General features: G+C 42.0%; 1 protein-coding gene across 2 annotated transcripts; it reads left to right on the top strand.

The window, feature by feature from the left end:
- The first annotated feature begins 1,061 nt into the window (after window positions 1–1,061).
- LOC114445426 (aryl hydrocarbon receptor nuclear translocator-like protein 2) lies at window positions 1,062–16,364 on the top strand. Of its 2 annotated transcripts, none has more exons than XM_028420496.1 (18): window positions 1,062–1,196; window positions 1,426–1,861; window positions 6,350–6,437; window positions 6,539–6,577; window positions 6,661–6,702; window positions 6,890–7,047; window positions 7,134–7,213; window positions 7,286–7,378; window positions 7,978–8,095; window positions 8,170–8,319; window positions 9,779–10,013; window positions 10,176–10,282; window positions 10,622–10,772; window positions 10,938–10,993; window positions 11,076–11,187; window positions 13,284–13,374; window positions 13,801–13,897; window positions 14,252–16,364. In XM_028420496.1, the coding sequence occupies exons 2-18, from the start codon at window positions 1,684–1,686 to the stop codon at window positions 14,407–14,409; spliced, it is 1,953 nt and encodes a 650-aa protein (XP_028276297.1). In that variant the 5' UTR covers window positions 1,062–1,196; window positions 1,426–1,683; the 3' UTR covers window positions 14,410–16,364. The 2 variants fall into 2 exon arrangements, with proteins under 2 accessions (XP_028276297.1, XP_028276288.1); XM_028420487.1 differs by having other exon boundaries at window positions 7,131–7,213.
- The last annotated feature ends 33 nt before the right edge of the window (window positions 16,365–16,397 follow it).

Below are 16,397 nucleotides of genomic sequence, written 5' to 3'. Positions count from 1 at the left end.
TTAAGAAAAAAAATTACAATATAAACACAGAAGTTAGTGCACAGTCCTGGGAATATAAATATGGTCTATATACAGTATTCAAGTATGGAAAAAAATATTGCACATGTTATATGTTGTAAGTTTAAATATTTATATAATATTTAACATGTAAATATTGAAATACTTTACTCTCAGGCCGTGCATACAGGTATGTCTGGTAGTTAGGGTGAAGCTAAAAAAAAATCTGCATTCATTAGGTCAATTTGGTTTCCGTGTTGATGATGATGATGATGATGTGTGCTTCCTGTCCTCTCCCGGTGTTTCCGGTTTGTTAACGCGCTGCACTTTCTCTGCAGACAGGCTTTAAATGGGTTAACGAGCCAAGCGCCGCCACGTGACCGCACGAATTATATAATATATAGGTCAACACGTTTTTCACTGGCACGTGCAGCCTCCCGTCTTACGTAAAGTCTCGTGCAAAGGTCTGGAATTACACTATGTAGGTGAAAGCCAAAGATCGTCAATGACGAAGAGGTGATGTATCACTCTGAGATTGATTTGGGGGCAAAAAGGGCTTTGTAAGAATGCATGTTTGTCTTTTTCTTTTAATCACAGATTGGTATTGTTTGGAAGACTTACATAAACCTGACACATTTAAATATATATATATACACTTACAGCAGCAGGTCGCCGCTAGTGTAGAAATATTTAACGGGCAGAATTAAATGATAGGACACACTCATAAACAAGCAATGTTTTCATCTTTGAATACCACACTACAAAATTTAAATATACATCTTTATACTGTATTTACAAATGAGTGTGCGCAATGCTGTATGTTAAAAATGTTCTTATTGTTTCTGCACAACTTTTGAAATAAATACAATTATATTTAATAAAAAACATGTTAAACTGGCATATAAACATGTAATATAAACATTATGTTACAAAATAATGCAATATAAACATCCTGCAGCATGTCTGAAGATCTGTAGATGACTGTGCTCGTGGCTGGTCGAGAAAAACAGGTCTGAGTGAGACGTCTTTCCGATTGCTGCTTTGTTGGGAGGAAAAGCGAGCGAGTCGCAAAAGTCAGATCGGTGACGCGCTCCCGGCACCTTTTTTTCAGGTCACGAAAACGTGCAGTACACCGGAGGAAGCGACCAATCCGTCTCCGACCCCGTCAGTGCTGGGCTGGGCCGGGCTGGCTGTGCTCGGTATGAATCAAAGATGATGTTATTAGCGATGTCACATATCGGTGATGCGCGTTCCTCGTCAGACGTCGGACTTCCTGTCAGACTCTGACGAGGAAATCAGGAAGGAGCGTGAAAGTCTAACAGTGAAATGAAATCAGTGCAGCATGTTGTTCACTACACACACACACACACACACATATATATATATATATATATAATCCATCTGCTTGTGTCACTCATTTCCACGCAGCTCTGTAGGTTCTGCTGTTGTTCTGATGAAAGGATGCTGATCCATGAGCCCAGCTGCAGTGAATGGATGGAGCTGCTCTCTCTCTCTCTCTCTCTCTCTCTTTCTCTGCTGTCGCCGCTGGTGTGAATGAAACGAGTAAGGCGTTTAAGGAGGAGAGCAGCGTGAATTCCCCTCTCTCTCCTGTCTCACCCGTCCCTCACGTTTCTGCCCCCACCCCTCCCCCACCCTAGTAAAACAATACGGGAGGAGGAGAAAAAAATGAAGTCAATTATACAACAGCCCAGCTCTTCGAAGTTCCCTCCTCTGCTCTGCATTACTACTACAGCTGGTGGCTCCACATGCGCCGAGGCGCTCCGTAGCCTTCACCGGGCACACCGGCTCCAGTCCATAGGCATGTCGGCCGGGGGGTCTGACGGGACGGCGGACAGAGCAGCAGGTATGTGGTCGGGGATGTGTCGCCTTGGGGCCACGGTGCTGCTGTAACTTTGAATGCTAGCAGTTGTTTGAGTAGTTGTGTGTTTAGCCTCAGCAGCTCCTCAGTGAGTGATGTTTTCTGTTACTTTTCATGCTAGTGTAACTTTACGGTGACATTAACGGAGTTAACTATACTTACTTCTGTCAGTAACGACTGTAGAGACTCTGTTATCCACGTTTAAACACCAGCAGCAGAAGCCCGCTGAGCGGAGCGGTTAACGGAGCCGCTCGGCATCTGTCTGCTAACACGGTACCGGAGAGGCAGATTCCCGGTGAATTGTCGTGCTGCGCGCGTCGCCGCACGGTGAGAACCCGTCCATTCATCATCCCCCCGTGCTCGACTCCGGCGGTCCGCGCGCGCACGGAGCGAAGCTTTGTTCCTTCTCAGTTCGGAATGGAGCCACGTCACTGTAACCATGACGATGACTTTCAGTCATATACATTATTTTTTTTATATTTTGCCTCAGCCTGCTCCAGTTTTTTAAACTTTTTAAAGTTTTTTTTTTCTATTTTTTTAAATAACCTTCACCAAACTGTCCCTCGAACAGCTTACCGTCATTTCGTCACGTGGTTCCACGAGCTCTGCCCGCGTATTCCTTGTCGTCGGGCTTCTTTGAAAAGTGGGTCAGTAGATCAGTGGAGCAGCGCTGCCGCCGTCATGCAGCAGAGGGCGCTAGTCGCTCCTGAAGCACGCTATCATGAGCAGGAATATGGGCAAAGCCACAACTTTTTTAACTAACAATTTTCTAACAATTATTTTAACTAAACGCTATTAAATTCCAAAGAATTAAAAAAAAGTTTTTAGAAAGTGACTTTTTATTGGCTGTCAGTGTGTGTCACATCACCAGTGAAGAAACAGCAGGAAATAGTATGAGGCTTAAAGTTATACATTTATTTATCGGGAACAACAGGCTAATCTGTAGCACTGAATCTGATGAACAGTGTTAAAAACAGCAGAAATAATAATAATGTGTAGAAATATCAAATTAAAAGTGCATATATGACTTCAAGGGAATGTGTAAGTACTGTATGCAGTCAAAATATAACCTTCAAGATGTATGTTTTGCATCTAGCTTAAATGTTAATGCACTGCAGGGGGTTAATTCCAATGCATTTATTTTATTTTGAAAGGTCAAATAAAGGACAACATGTTCTAGATGTAAATAACTGTGGAAGCTCTGACAATGGAAATGTTTGTAGTACCGTCTTAATTTCCATTTTTTAACATTAAGCTCTATATTTTAATGTATAATTGTTTTTACCCTTATTGTTTTTTTTAAATTACATTTTAGGCACAGTGTGTATTACAAAGAAACAGTCATGTATTTTCTTTAAATCAACAGCTAACATACATGACAAAATAACTTTCATTGTGCCATATGTGAAAGAATAGACATCCTGAGCTCTTGCAGCCATTCTGGTTTTAGTTGCAAAAGTTGTAGGTCAGTCAACCAGAAATAACCCAGAACACACTGTACTGTAAGTGCAGGATTTAAAGCTTGACTTCTCTGCATGCATGCAAAACTACAACACATCAACAACAACAGCAGCAGCAGCAGAAACACATCTGTGAAGTAATGTGAATACATGAATGTCTCAGAACAACAACAAAAAAGAAATATTACACTGCTGTTGTATGTGTGGTCCAGTCACACAGAGGTAACCTTTAGACAGTGTCCTCTGAAGAATGTTGCACCTGGACTCAATCAGGATCACCTCTTTTGTAAAGCATCTAAACTAGCAGCAACAAGAAAAGTGTATCTACAAGTGCACACTTCTATCTGACAAAAGGTGTAGACAGAGCAAATAAAAATAAGGTGCATCGACTAGAGATCCCCATTTTCATCCACAGGTTCACATTAGTGGTCTGAACAGAGAGCACTAATGGAACAATACACTGCAGAGGGTTGTGATCCAGGTGCTGTAGAGGGAAGCTGTAGCTGTGACTTTGAAACAGACATCCGTATAAACAAAGAGAAGTGATCCTGTCTGCCTGAGTGTGAAGGTTTAGCCAGAGAGACGAGTGAACACAGACATCAGAGTCTCTGTTTGAGCTGGAGGTGGTAGATGATACATGTCTGTTATATGAAAAGATGTTTTATCAAATATATCATGCAGTAAATTATTTTAGCTTTTTAGGGCAGTTACATTTATGGCAGAAGGAGAAGATTAATGCTAACACATGTAAAATACAAGTTCATTATCCACCTCTTAAGTATATGTTGACTACAAGTTAATGCTAGTCTTCCAGCTGTGATCCATATAGCATTTGAAAGAGTGCCACATGTTGCAGAATTTAGTCAGTAAAGTCAGTGTTTTAGACCTGGTCTTGGCTGATTCTAATAATTGAAATAAAACAAAATGTGCCATCAGTGTAGTTAGAACAGCTGTGCCTTCATTTGTTGAGTGTTTTAGGATGTGATAGCACGTGTTTATCTGGTAATTGGTTGTAAATGCACTGGCTTGTGTTGCTGTTTCTGGTCTATCAGGTTGTTTTAGCTGTCTAATGTCTTTTAGTTGTTCAAGTGGGATTAAAGGAACAGTTAACAGTACAAAAGCACATATAGGTTATAGCGTGCTTTCTCTTTTGTCATACAGAGTCTGTGACACTCCTGTGCTTTTCCATCACAGCTGCTGCTGGTTGTGGTGGTGGTGGTGGTGGTGGTGGTCTGCATTGCTGCGTTCCAGTAATATGGAATGTCATCTGCTGCCCTGTAGTCTTGGCCTCTCCTCAGTACCGTACTCTTGTCACAACTGGTGCTTTATAGGGAGAGGTTGTGACTCAGAGTGTTGACTGGTGTCTTTGAGCACCGTTCCAGTCCACTTGCAGGGTTCGCACAGGTGCCCAGGGAGGGAAAAAAAATAAAAAGACTGACTAACTAGGAAACAGGAAAAACCATGAGACACTTAAACTGCCGTGTCGTGCAGCATCAGCGGTGGAGTGGAGAGCTTTGGCAGTGGGTGGGTGGAAAGGAGAGCCGGAGAGTGAGCGTTCACTCCCACATTCCACTTTTGCGTCAGTGATGACCCACTAAACATTTCTCTGGAAGGATTAAAGACATTTATGTCAATGTCATTAAAGTTGACACCCCTGCGTCTTCTTGTTTATCAAAAACACCATGTCAATGAGTTTGAATGTTGTACCTGTGTCTAACAAATACCCCCACAGGTTTACATCTATATAAAGTGTTATTTACTAAGTGAAAATCAACACTGAAATGAACTTCCAAGAGTTTCTTTAGGAACCCAGATTTTACTGTTAAAATCTGCTGAGGACAAACATCATTGGTTAATTATTAAAGTTACACTCTGACTTTTCTCGCTCCAGTGAAGAGGATGTGGGTCAGTCTACAGTCACATTGAAAAGCTTTCTTCACTTTAATCAACACTTTTTTTGGCAAATAGATGTCACAATTTAAAGTACGGGAGTCCTGGGAGGGAAGTAGGTCAGTGTTACAGCATTATATAAGTGTTAGGTAAGAAGACAGCCCAAACCCCATTTGCTCTCACGTGCCTTTTAAACTGTGAATACAGCAGTAGAATGGCGCCATTTAATGGCAATGTGGAGCCAGTGCACCGAGAATCAGGCTAGAGACGGATGACTTCAGAGAGCAGGACCGAGCCAAGGCATAGTAAATGTGTGGCAGGATAGTAAAAGACAAAATGAACGAGTGGTAATAAAGCATCTGTTTATAAAAGCTATTTAATGCCTGAAAATCAACCATTATTAAACATCTTTGTGTTCACTCTAGTTTTTTTAATTGTTTAAAAACACATTTTACTTTTTTTGATATCACATGTGCTGTAAATAGTGAACAGGGCAGCAGTGGCTCAGTGGTAGAGCAGGTCACTGTTGTGTGTCCTTAGGCAAGGCCTCCAAATTTCCCCGAGGGACCTTCCCAAAGGGATTAATAAAGTATATTCTATTCTATTCTACTCACTGGGGTGTGGCGCGCCTTGCCGGTCATTGTATGACATCGCTTGGCAGCAGCCTCAAGAAAATTTTTTTTTAATAAAAAAAAAAAAAGAAAATAATGAAAAGTGGTGCAAATGCTCACAAAATCAGAAACCTATTCCAAGCAGCAAGGACAACAAACCCATCACATAAAACACATCATATAAAAGCATTAAACTACAGGTGCGTCCCAGCCTGGTTCGTCACTTTTTTCAGGACCACTGGAAACTATTTGTATCATCTTCTGTTATTTCTTAGCTTACATTATTTCTCCTTTGTAATGCATAGCAGTGTGTCATGGGGTCAGCTTTTCTTTGATCAATATTATGCTATACGTGTATATTATGTAATAAAAGTCTGTAGTCTTATCAGCCTTGTTGTATACATTCATACAGACACCACTCACTGCAATGATGGGTCATTTGATGAGCCAGCAGGCTGATATGTTCATGTGTATGTTCTCACATCATTGTGCTGGTTGTTTTCATGTATCAGATCCTGCAGCAGAGGAAGAAGGGCCGAGCCAAGCCTCGCTGCCAGCTGTCGAGCTGCCAAGGAAACGAAAGGGAGATGTGGATGATAGGTCAGATAACCGTGTACATTAAGAGGAGTGCGACAAACAGGCTTGGTGTCATTTATATTTTCTCTCTGGAGTAAATACTCTAACACTTGTGTTTCGCACAGGCAAAGTCTTGACCTCCAGATGGACGATGACCTCAGCAGGTACACGGTCTTTTCAGCTGTGCTCATGTCTCGTCAGGGAAAATCCTGCCACTTACAGCGACTGTTTTTCATTTCGTTTGCAGATCTGAGGGGGAGGATCAGCAGGTCAAAGTGAAATGCTTCAGGTGATTTTGTTTCAGTATTAAATTACACTTCCAGCTGTGCCTTTATGCCTTTGATTGGTCTGATTCAGTTTATGATTTATTTCAAACCGTAATGATCCTCACAGACATAACATAAACAAACTGTGTTCATCATAGAAACATGATCCCTTCCTTTCCTAGTTTGACTTCCTCTATGCTGTACCTACAGGGAGCCTCACCGCCAGATTGAAAAGAGGCGGAGGGACAAAATGAACAACCTCATCGATGAGCTAGCGGTCATGATCCCTGGGTGTCAGCCCATGACTCGAAAACTTGACAAACTCACTGTGCTCAGGAAGGCTGTGCAGCACCTGAAAGCCCTGAAAGGTAACTCTAACCACAGCACTGCTGAACTCAGGTGTCTCTGATGTGGACTGTGTTCAGTCTGAAAGCTTGGTCTGTGTTTTCAGCAGGGACGAGCAGCGCCTTCACAGACCCAACCCACAAGCCTTCCATCCTGCCGCACGATGACCTCAGGCACCTTCTGCTCAGGGTAGCTGCTCACGTAGAAGTAGTCTGGTTTGAGTGATATGTTTGTCTGTTAACATCTCTGTTTGTCTGTCAGGCTGCGGATGGGTTCCTACTAGTTGTTAGCTGTGACCGGGCCAAAATCCTGTTCATCTCCGAGTCCGTCTCCAAGATCCTCAACTTCAGCCGGGTGTGTTGCACTGGTACATCACACACTCTAGTAGTAATACAGTATGTTAAAAAAGGTCTAAATCAGCAGTCATTTAATAACTTTTATTTACATATATATTTTAGCCAAATTAATTTTTATTAATATATATCATTATAATAAAAAGTAAAAGTAAATACAAAACATTGTTTACAGATATTTTGCCGATACAGATGCACATCTTAAGAGAAAACACTGTGTGAAATGCTTTAATGAAGCTCAAATGAAGGTCCAAGTAAAACCTAATAATTAGGTTTAGCAGCCTCTGTGCTTTGATGCGGTTTTTAGGGAAGTTTGCGATGCTTGGTGGCCACACCTACTTTACATTTCTGATTTTGAAACTCTTGACAGTAGGCGCAGGGATTAGAAGGGGTGCAGGAGGAAAGTTTCTACAGAAACCTGACTCCCTGTCTACAGGGCAGCATGTGTTATATTGATGGCTTAGCGCTAAACCACGAGTCCACACATGCTGCAGCAAGTCTGCACTTACAGACACATTCATTGTTTACAGAGCTGCTGTTTCTGTAGTTACTACAAAGGAGAGTAAACAGGTGTGTGTGTGTGTGTGTGTGTTTTCACAGTTGGAGCTGACTGGCCAGAGCCTGTTCGACTTCATCCACCACAAAGACATCAACAAGGTGAAGGAACAGCTGTCGTCTTCGGAGATGTACCCTCGTCAGCGCCTCATTGATGCAGCAAGTAAATAACACTATCTAGCTCATCGGCCTAAGAGATACTGTGTGTGTCACCGGTGCTTTCTTTTCTGTGTGCAGCTGGGGTTCAGGTCCAGGTGGAGGCCCCTGTCAGGGCGTCCCACTTGACCAGTGGAGCTCGGCGGTCCTTCTTCTGTCGCATGAAGCACAGTCGGGTGACAGGGAAGCAAGAGGACAAACACTTGCTGCCCAGTACTTCCAAAAAGAAAGGTGGGTTCAGACTTATAATGTGTGCACACGTGACCACTGCCCTGCTGCTAGTGGAGGAGCCAGCACTACATTTTATTATGAATGGACTCTACACAAGATTGCAGGATGTAAGAGACTCCTGCAGTACTATTATGAATCTATTTCTGCTACCTCGCTCTGCTCTGAGCATTTGAGGTGAATCAGAGAGCCTGAGGAACTGTTCAGCTTTTTGCAGCTTACAGTCCTGTTCAGTCAAGGGCACTTTGGCCCAAATAGAGGAGGAGGAGGTGGATGAGCACCAAAAGATATTTAAATGTGCTTCTAAGCAATGCGGTCAGTATTAGGACAGCTGGTGGAAAACTAGCAAATGCAGTGGTAATATTACACCCTGGCAATAGAGGGAAATGTGATTGAGATATTGACAAAGAGTGGTGTGGCTGTAACTCCTCTCCTTCTCCTCCTGCAAAGACACATGTGTTTCCCACTTTATAAGCAAAGTGCTCTAAAGACACAACATGATGAAATATGAGTGAATTCTTTTAACAGCTTTTCAGAATGTGGATCAATTTTACAGTAATTTCTTCATGGAAAGAATTCAGAGACTTTTTTTTTCACCCAAATAGATGCCGCAATCCAAAACACGTTGTCCTGCACAGGAAGTAGGTCAGTGTTATGGCATTGTATAACAGCAAAGTAAGGAGATGGTCCAAACTCCACTTAGAGTAAACCTTATTATGGAAACAGAAAGAAGAGGCTTGGTGCCCTCTAGTGATAAAACTCAGCAACTGCATGAAGAAAGGGACGCGATGCTTTAAACTGCATTAATGTTTCAAGATAGGAGGACAAACACATAGACCTCAATGAGAGGAAAATACAGTCACTATGAAGGAAAATACAGTCACTATGAAGCACTATCACAGTATATGTCAATGCACAGGTGGGAAACTCGATGCTTATATTAAAGGTAGGGTAGGAGCTGCACTTTTTGTTAAATTAGTGTAACTTCTCTTCACAATCTGATAGCAAGCAATTAGTTAGGCAGTTTCGCATTAAAACGAAGAACATTAATCATCTGTGGAAGCTATAAAATGCCAAAAACATCAGCCAATCCTCCGGGTGGACCCTGCGCAGAGTATTGGCTGGTTGTCACTTTACTGTTCTGTGTGCACCAGAGAGGTACGTGCATGATGGCCGAAGTTACAGAACTCGGCTCGTCTTCAGGTAATGCGCGTCCATGTGATTGGAAGGTGTGGCTTTGGGGTGAGCTCCGAGAGAAAGGGGCGTGTTTACTTTCGAAATCTGGCTGAGTTTTCAAAATCTCCTACCCTACCTTTAACAATTTTAACTACGTTTAGTGTGCAAATCAGAATTACGTACTTACTCACAACCTGCTGACAAATAGACATCTGAAACAATAATGGAGAAGAATATAAAGGTGTAATCCTAATCAATACATGGTGTTTTTTTACATATCTTACAGACTCTTACAGATACTGCACACTCCACTGCACTGGATACATGCGCAGCTGGCCGAGCAGCCAGCTGGACCTGGAGGGTGACGTTGATAAAGAAACTCCCAGCCTGACCTGCCTGGTGACGGTCTGCCGCGTCCATCCTCACGTGTCCCACCAGCCTTCCAAAGACATTAATGTCAAACCCACAGAATTCATCACCCGCTGTGCGATCGACGGCAAGTTCACTTTTGTAGATCAACAGTGAGTTTCCAGCTTCTCACTACATCCATCTGCAGCATTTATCTTTCTGTTGCCTTTCTTGGATTTCTTGTGAATACACGGTTCTACTGAGAAAGTAATGACAGAGGTGTGTCCGACAGAGAAACCCTGATAACTAATCTCCTTTTTTTAACTGTTCCCCAGAGCCACAACAATCACTGGTTATTTACCGCAGGAAGTTCTTGGCACATCGTGTTATGAGTATTTCCACCAGGACGACTTGCAGCACCTCGCAGAGAAACACAGGCAAGGTGATGGAGTGAGATGCTGTTGGCAAATATCTCCATATTACCGTGATTAAAATGTGGCAACTCTGAACAATGCAGCATGTATTGAGATGGTGTTTCCCTTATTTTGAAGTGGTAACATTAAAAGCAGGAAACCAAGAAGCCAAGGCCCCACCCACCTTTATACTGCATCAGTCTTTGTTACCTGTTCAGCTAGCTATTAGCTCAAAATGTAAACATAGCTAGATTGCAAAAGGCATTACGGGGACTCAACATTACTGGCCAAACAGTCTTATAATGTAACATTTTCTGACAACTCTTTGTGGTGCTTTGTGATGACACTCATATCCAATCTCTTGGCAGTTCTTCGAAGCAAAGAGAAGATTGAGACACAGTGCTACAAGTTCAAAACAAAATACGGCTCCTATGTTTCACTCCAAAGTCAGTGGTTTAGTTTCACAAACCCATGGACCAAAGAAGTTGAGTTTATCGTGTCTTTAAACAGGGTTATCTCGTAAGTATTGATATCTCTACAACATCTCAGATACTGTGGGAGCTTCAGATTGTAACGTATGATTTTTTTTATCTTGTTGACAGCGAAGCTTTTTTGTTACCCTCACAGTTGCCATAATACAGCTTTAAAGTGTATGAATAAAGCAGCACTCCTTTGCATTAACAGGGGGGCTGGTCACACAAAAGATGAGGAGGAAGCAGGCAGCTCAAAAGCACTTCAAGGTAAGAAATACATACTCTGCTTTGTATTACTGAATTTATTTGTGTCTTTTACATGACATTTGCTGTCTGTCCTCTTCATCAGAAGACTCGAAGCAAATACCAGTAATTCCCGGCCTCTCCACTGGAGTAGGCACGATGATCTACGCAGGCAGCATAGGGACGCAAATCGCAAACGAGCTCGTCGATTCCTACAGGTACATACTGTGAATTCAAAATGGTAAAAAATAATAACAAAAAAAAATATTTCTTGACAGGAATATAAAAAACTATCTGTAAATGTATCAACATTAACAATTAAAAAGCTATATGCTATCACTGCAGGTATATAAACATTGATAAGGTGGCTTAAAATGATTTATATTAAACTTAAAGAGAAAGTCTTGAAGATCTCTCTCTTTCACTCTGTGTTGCCCCCCTATGGCCAAAGGTGATAATTGCAGGTGTGTTTATGCATCAGCCTTCTGGTGCATTTCTGCCCTGCGGGGTGAACATGTGTCACGTGAGATCCTTTTTCTACAAATACATATTTTTATTTGTATGTTATACACATAATCAATGGCTGTTTTACCTCATATGGTCAATTATTTAAATACATGTCTTTGAGATACCACTTTTAATACACTCAACAAAAATATAAACGCAACACTTTTGTTTTTGCTCCCATGTTTCATGAGATGGACTTGAAGATCTAAACTTCATTCCAGATACACAATATTACCATTCCTCTCAAACATTGTTCACAAATCTGTCTAAATGTGTGATAGTGAGCACTTCTGCTTTGCTGAGATAATCCATCCCACCTCACAGGTGTGCCACATCAAGATGCTGATCTGACATCATGATTAGTGCACAGGTGTACCTCAAACTGCCCACAATAAAAGGCCACCCTGAAATGTGCAGTTTTGTCTCACAGCAAAATGCCACAGATGCCACAAGCATTGAGGGAGCGTGCAATTGGCATGCTGACAGCAGGAATGTCAACCAGATCTGTTGCTCGTGCATTGAATGTTCATTTCTCCACCATAAGCCGTCTCCAAAGGCGTTTCAGAGAATATGGCAGTACATCCAACCGACCTCACAACCGCAGACCACGAGTAACCACACCAGCCCAGGACCTCCACATCCAGCAGGTTCACCTCCGAGATCGTCTGAGACCAGCCACTCAGACAGCTGCTGAAACAATTGGTTTGCATAACCAAACAATTTCTGCACAAACTGTCAGAAACCGTCTCAGGGAAGCTCAACTGCATGCTCGTCGTCCTCATCGGGGTCTTAACCTGACTCCAGATCGTCGCCGTAACAGACTTGAGTGGGCAAATGCTCACATTCGATGGCGTCTAGCACGTTGGAGAGGTGTTCTCTTCACGGATGAATCTCGGTTTACATTGTTCAGGGCAGATGGCAGACAGCGTGTGTGGCGTCGTGTGGGTGAGCGCTTTGCTGATGTCAATGTTGTGGATCGAGTGGCCCATGGTGGTGGTGGGGTCATGGTATGGGCAGGCATCTGTTATGGACGAAGAACACAGGTGCATTTTATTGATGGCATTTTGAATGCACAGAGATACCGTGATGAGATCCTGAGGCCCATTGTTGTGCCATACATCCATGAACATCACCTCATGTTTCAGCAAGATAATGCACGGCCCCATGTTGCAAGGATCTGTACACAATTCTTGGAAGCTGAAAATGTCCCAGTTCTTGCATGGCCAGCATACTCACCGGACATGTCACCCATTGAACATGTTTGGGATGTGCTTGACCGGCGTATACGGCAGCGTGCACCAGTTCCCACTAATATCCAGCAACTTCGCACAGCCATTGAAGAGGAGTGGACCAACATTCCACAGGCCACAATAGACAATCTGATAAACTCTATGCGAAGAAGATGTGTTGCACTGCATGAGGCAAATGGTGGTCACACCAGATACTGACTGGTTCTGAGTCCCCAGACCGCCAATAAAGCAGAAACAAAACTGCACATTTCAGGGTGGCCTTTTATTGTGGGCAGTTTAAGGTACACCTGTGCACTAATCATGATGTCAGATCAGCATCTTGATGTGGCACACCTGTGAGGTGGGATGGATTATCTCAGCAAAGCAGAAGTGCTCACTATCACACATTTAGACAGATTTGTGAACAATGTTTGAGAGGAATGGTAATATTGTGTATCTGGAATGAAGTTTAGATCTTCAAGTCCATCTCATGAAACATGGGAGCAAAAACAAAAGTGTTGCGTTTATATTTTTGTTGAGTGTATTAGTTTAATCATATTGATTTACTTATTTTAAAGGGTGAACTCGCCTTCATCCAGTGGAGCTTCCAGTCCGTTCGGCTCAGCCCAGGAAAAATGTCCACAGGTGTCCCCACAGACCAGCAAGAGTGTGAGTGACCTCAAAGAGAGGAAAATACACTATAGTACTTTGAAGCTCAGGCTATAATTATCACATAGTAGAGCAGTCTTTAAATGTATTTTTATGTTACTTTAGTCATGACAAATGTATATGGAAATGTATTCTGGTAGATGAGATACTACAAATTGAGGCAATGCATGGTTCATAAGACTCATAATGCACAGGACATAACAGTCGCATGGGAGCTGTTGATGGAAGCTTGCACTGCTCATAGCAAGCAAGTGATTGAGGATTTTGACATCACCATGTGCTCACATGTAGCAGCAGGAAGGTGTATTATGAGAGAAAGTGTCTGAGATAGAGAGCAGTGTGTTTTTCTGAGTTTAATTACACACTCCAGTGGAGAAAGGTAACACGGGGTCCTGCAGGGTTTTAATGCATAATGGTTGGTTGCAGGAATCCAGCAGAGAGGAGCCAGCAGGCAGTTCATCTCAGTCCCAATCTGACACAAGGACAGCGGCTAGCACAAGCAGCGCCACTTCTGAAAGTGCAGGTACAGTCTGCAGGATATTCATAAAGCCAGTATTCAACTGGTTTCCTCTGATAATTAGGACTGAACCCTCAAAGCCTTTACAAATGAAATGTGACTTTTCTCTTTATACTGCTGATCCCACCCAGGAGTATTAAGTCTTACTTTTGGACAAATGCGGGAACCGGCACATTAATACATACATCTTTGGTGCAAAGCTAAATTGAATTTGTTTTTTTATAAACACCACTCAGAAATAATAATAATTTTTGTAAAGCTTGCTACAGAAGCTAGCATCCCTGCTAGCCCATCAGTATAAAACATATTCCACAGCCAGTCATAATTTATTTGTTTATTTGTTTTGCGTTGTTTACCAAGGCGAACCATCCCAGCTGGACTTGGACAGCATGGTGGTGCCAGGCCTGAGCAGTTTCAGCAGCGATGAGGCAGCCATGGCGGTCATCATGAGCTTACTGGAGACAGACATAAACATGGGTCAATCAGGGACCTTTGAGGACTTACAGTGGCCTTTCTAGAAGGCGCTCACACTTTCAGCACCTCTTGTGCCATTTTCTTTCTAAAAAAAAACAAAACAAAAACTTGTTGTTCAGTCCATTGTGATTTGACCTGGCCTTGTACAACTGAACCCACCGGACCGCAAAAACATTACACTTGAGGATGGCCGGAGAAGAGTACTTGATAGAAGATATTATGACTGTGATTACTTTGTTCATGCTTGAAGAAAAGTGGTTAAAGTGACCCTGGAGCCTGTGTGTTGAGTCAGTGTCTTCCTCAGTTGACACTTGAGACCGAGACTTTCCACAGTGGATGCTGCTGCCCACAGTGACCACAGTCTGGAGGAGAATCAGACTTCTGCCATGCGCAGTGCTGCTACACAAACATTTCTAACCCTTTTGATGTTTACGTAACCTTTCTGTGCACAGTGAAGTTTTCCATGACACAGCCTGATTGTTCACAGTTTTTCTTAAAAAACAATCACCAGACATGTTAGAATTTAAAAAATTAATGACTGATGTTTTTTCCAACATTGAAGAAGGATAAAAAGAATGTATATGTACAACTTATCCCCCCTTGATTGAGAACTGCAGTCAAATATGCAAATATGAGCCATTTAGTTACATTCCATTTTAGCTGTCACAGCTACACAAACCAGTGGGCACGTGGGAAAAAATAAATCAGGATTGACCTCTTTAGCAGCCAGAGGGCGTGCAGTGTAAACATACCAAAGTTACCCAGTCACAGTCACCAATGAGGCAAAGAACTGAACACAGGCCAATTCTGGAAGAGAAAGTATCACAGATTATAATTTCATAAATTGAACCTGGTAGTTAATTATGCCCGAGCATTTTAATACACACTCACATATGGGTAAAATTGATCATCAGTTCACCAGCTGGCTAACAACTGCTTTAAGTAACGAGAGCTAATGCTAATCAAAAACTACCAAGTAAACGCTTTACTTCAGGACTGTTCTTAATACATATTTGTTTACAGTTTGAAACCAAGGATAAGGAAGAGAAAGCTACATTCTCCCTAAAATCTGTCTGACTAATAAAATAGGAGAAAGCAGAAGACACATTAAGAGGACATTTTTACATGCAGTGTTTAGGAAAAGATAGGAAAAAAAAGTGTTTCTGTGTTGAATGTACACTCAGACTGAGCCCCACTCTGCCTATACACTTCTGTGAAGGTGATCCACTGTAAAGACTGATCTCCTGGGAACATGTAAGCAGGCCCACTGTGGACGAGAGAACGAGTTTCAGTGTTAACAAGAGAAGGGTCAAAATGTTTTCAAGAGACTCACATTACTGTTGTATCATGTGTAATAAGCCGTTACCCCAAAATAATAGTGTTTGAACAGCCTGCAGCTGCTCAGATTTTTTTGCTGTAGTATTTGTGTTGCTAGAGATAAAACATGTTCCAGTCTCTGTCTCTGAATGTTCACTCACCACAACAGCCTATGGTGAGAGGAGAATCTCAGCATTGTTTAAAGAAGTTACTGTATCCTGAATATTAACAGTGGAAGGGCAAAAGAAATCATAAGAAAAAAAAGGTTCGTCTCCATAATAATCACATTATCAAGCTGATCCCATCACAGAAAAAACCCCGAAATGTACTGTATACTGATATTAACATTGTAAGAGTGTGTGATAGTGGATTGTAGTCTACAATGGTAACTGGCCTCAATGCAGCTTGCATTAACTCTGGTTATATCACTGGGTCCTTTGAATCTTGAAAGAATAATGTGACTGTGTTGCCTTGAATACATGTTGTTTCTGATGAGTTTCAGCTGTAAAAGCAAAAAAATGGACAATATTTGCTGATGCTGTCTGTGCCATTTGAAATAGACGCTAAAGCATATTGAACATGCCCTCCTATCAAAAACAAAATGTCTGATATTTGTATGTTATGGTTGTATGATGTGTTGCAAGTCTTTGATAGTAAACTATTTTGTTTTTTTTTAAAAAAGGTCGAGAATTCTTTTATATATATATATATATAT

The sequence above is a fragment of the Parambassis ranga genome, chromosome 2, assembly GCF_900634625.1.
Source record: "Parambassis ranga chromosome 2, fParRan2.1, whole genome shotgun sequence".
NCBI lineage: Eukaryota > Metazoa > Chordata > Actinopteri > Ambassidae > Parambassis > Parambassis ranga.
Note: the sequence above shows the minus strand (reverse complement) of the source record. Positions and strands in the feature narration are given on the sequence as shown.